At 36.4% G+C, this 1,762-nt stretch overlaps 1 protein-coding gene across 1 annotated transcript; it reads right to left on the bottom strand.

Annotated features, from left to right (window-relative positions):
* Window positions 1-352: 352 nt before the first annotated feature.
* LOC109828581 lies at window positions 353-1,508 on the bottom strand. Its single transcript, XM_020395544.1, has 3 exons — window positions 1,116-1,508; window positions 907-993; window positions 353-778 (listed from the first exon to the last, which is right to left on the bottom strand). The coding sequence occupies exons 1-3, from the start codon at window positions 1,506-1,508 to the stop codon at window positions 353-355; spliced, it is 906 nt and encodes a 301-aa protein (XP_020251133.1).
* Between the last annotated feature and the right edge of the window lie 254 nt (window positions 1,509-1,762).

Below are 1,762 nucleotides of genomic sequence, written 5' to 3'. Positions count from 1 at the left end.
ATATATTTCATCATATAGGATATATCTCATTGTTTACATTGCTTATCCTAGCTCATATATCTTGTTGTACTTCATACTTGCTAGGATAATTTGTTAATTAGTTTTAATTGGTATTTTAATCGGATTAAATTCGCATAAGACCCTAATCACCCCCCTGTAGGGTCTAGCACTCTTCAACTTCTAATGAGATCTCTCCATCAATAATGGACCAAGCAGATTTATAAAAGGATGCACTAAACCCATCAGGTCCTGGGGCTTTGTTGTCTGGCATTGAGAATATTGCTCCTCTAATTTCATCCTTAGTGATTGGCTTTGATAGTTCTCTGGCCTGGCATGCACTCAGACAAGTGCCTTATTGAATAACTAGATCTTCAGGTTTGGAAGTATGAACTGCTGTACCCATCAAGTTTTTATAAAAAGAGATAAACTCCTTCGCTATTTCATCACCATCAGTAAGCCTAGCTCCCTGGCTATTATAGAGGACCAGAATTCTATTATTGTGCCTGTTGGTTTTAATAGCTGAATGAAAAAGCTTTGAATTTCTGTCACCTTGAATAGACCAGGCAGTTCTTGCTTTCTGCTGATAGAAAGATAGTTCATGATCTAAGAGCTTATTGTATAAAACAATAGACTCCCTTTCTTGATTGATAAAGGCAGGATTGAGAGGGTCAGCCTGAAGTTTCTTTTGGATATCCTCCAACTCAACTTTAGCTCTTATAACTTGTTCACTTATATTTCCAAAATGCCTTTTATTAAGAGACTTTAAAGCTCCTTTCAGCTTTTTAAGTTTTGTGCAGACAGAATACATATGAAAGCCCACAACATGAGATTTCCATGTGGCTGAAATAGTGGGTAGAAAGTCAACATGCTCCGTCCACATTTTAAAAAATCTAAAGGGCTTTTTACCTTGAGAACAATCATCATAAACTGAGACAATAGCTGGGAATGATCTGAAAAATTAGGTAACATGAACTCCACATGACTAGAGTTTAACTGATGAATCCAATCATCATTTACCAGAGCTCTGTCCAGACAGCTCCAAACTCTTGTATCCTTATCTTGTTTGCTGTTCCAAGTGAAGAAACATCCTATGGTTTTCATGTGGGAGAGCTGACAATCTTCAATAAATAAGCTAAAGTCATTGGTATCAGCATCAGGCCATCAGTTAAATCAGAGCCACCCAGTTTCTCATCACTGCATAGCTCTGTATTGAAGTCTCCACATATAAGCCATGGTATGCTACCAATTGAATTATGAATAAGAGATAATTCTGTCCATAAATCCTTCCTTGTTTGCATATTATTATAGTCATACACTGATGATATCACACATGAAAACCTTCCATCAATAGAATTGACCCTACATGAAATCTGTTGGCTAGATAGGTTAATTTGTTGAATATCCAGAATGTTAGGATCCCATAGTATAAGAATCGTAGCCTTCTCAGAGCTATTCACATTTGAAAACAATTTCCATTCCTTAGCAATTCTCCTTGTTGTATTCACCATTTTAGATTCCTTAACATTTGTTTCCAGGAGAGAGATAAAAGAGAGGTGATAAAACTGTAAATGTTGCTTGATCAACAGTTGTTTAGAGGGTTTATTTAACCCTCTCACATTCCAAAAAGATAGATTCATTTTATTGAAAGCCCTCTATCAACTGTAGAGGGGTCAAAAACTATGCTCTCCAATGGTAAGAAGGAGTTGCCAGGAGTCTTATTGTTTGATGATCTAGGTAAAACATCAATAGAGTTGCCATGTAT

The sequence above is a fragment of the Asparagus officinalis genome, unplaced genomic scaffold (genome assembly GCF_001876935.1).
Source record: "Asparagus officinalis unplaced genomic scaffold, Aspof.V1 AsparagusV1_Un2478, whole genome shotgun sequence".
NCBI classification, from domain to species: domain Eukaryota; kingdom Viridiplantae; phylum Streptophyta; class Magnoliopsida; order Asparagales; family Asparagaceae; genus Asparagus; species Asparagus officinalis.
This window is presented reverse-complemented; position numbering and strand designations above follow the sequence as displayed.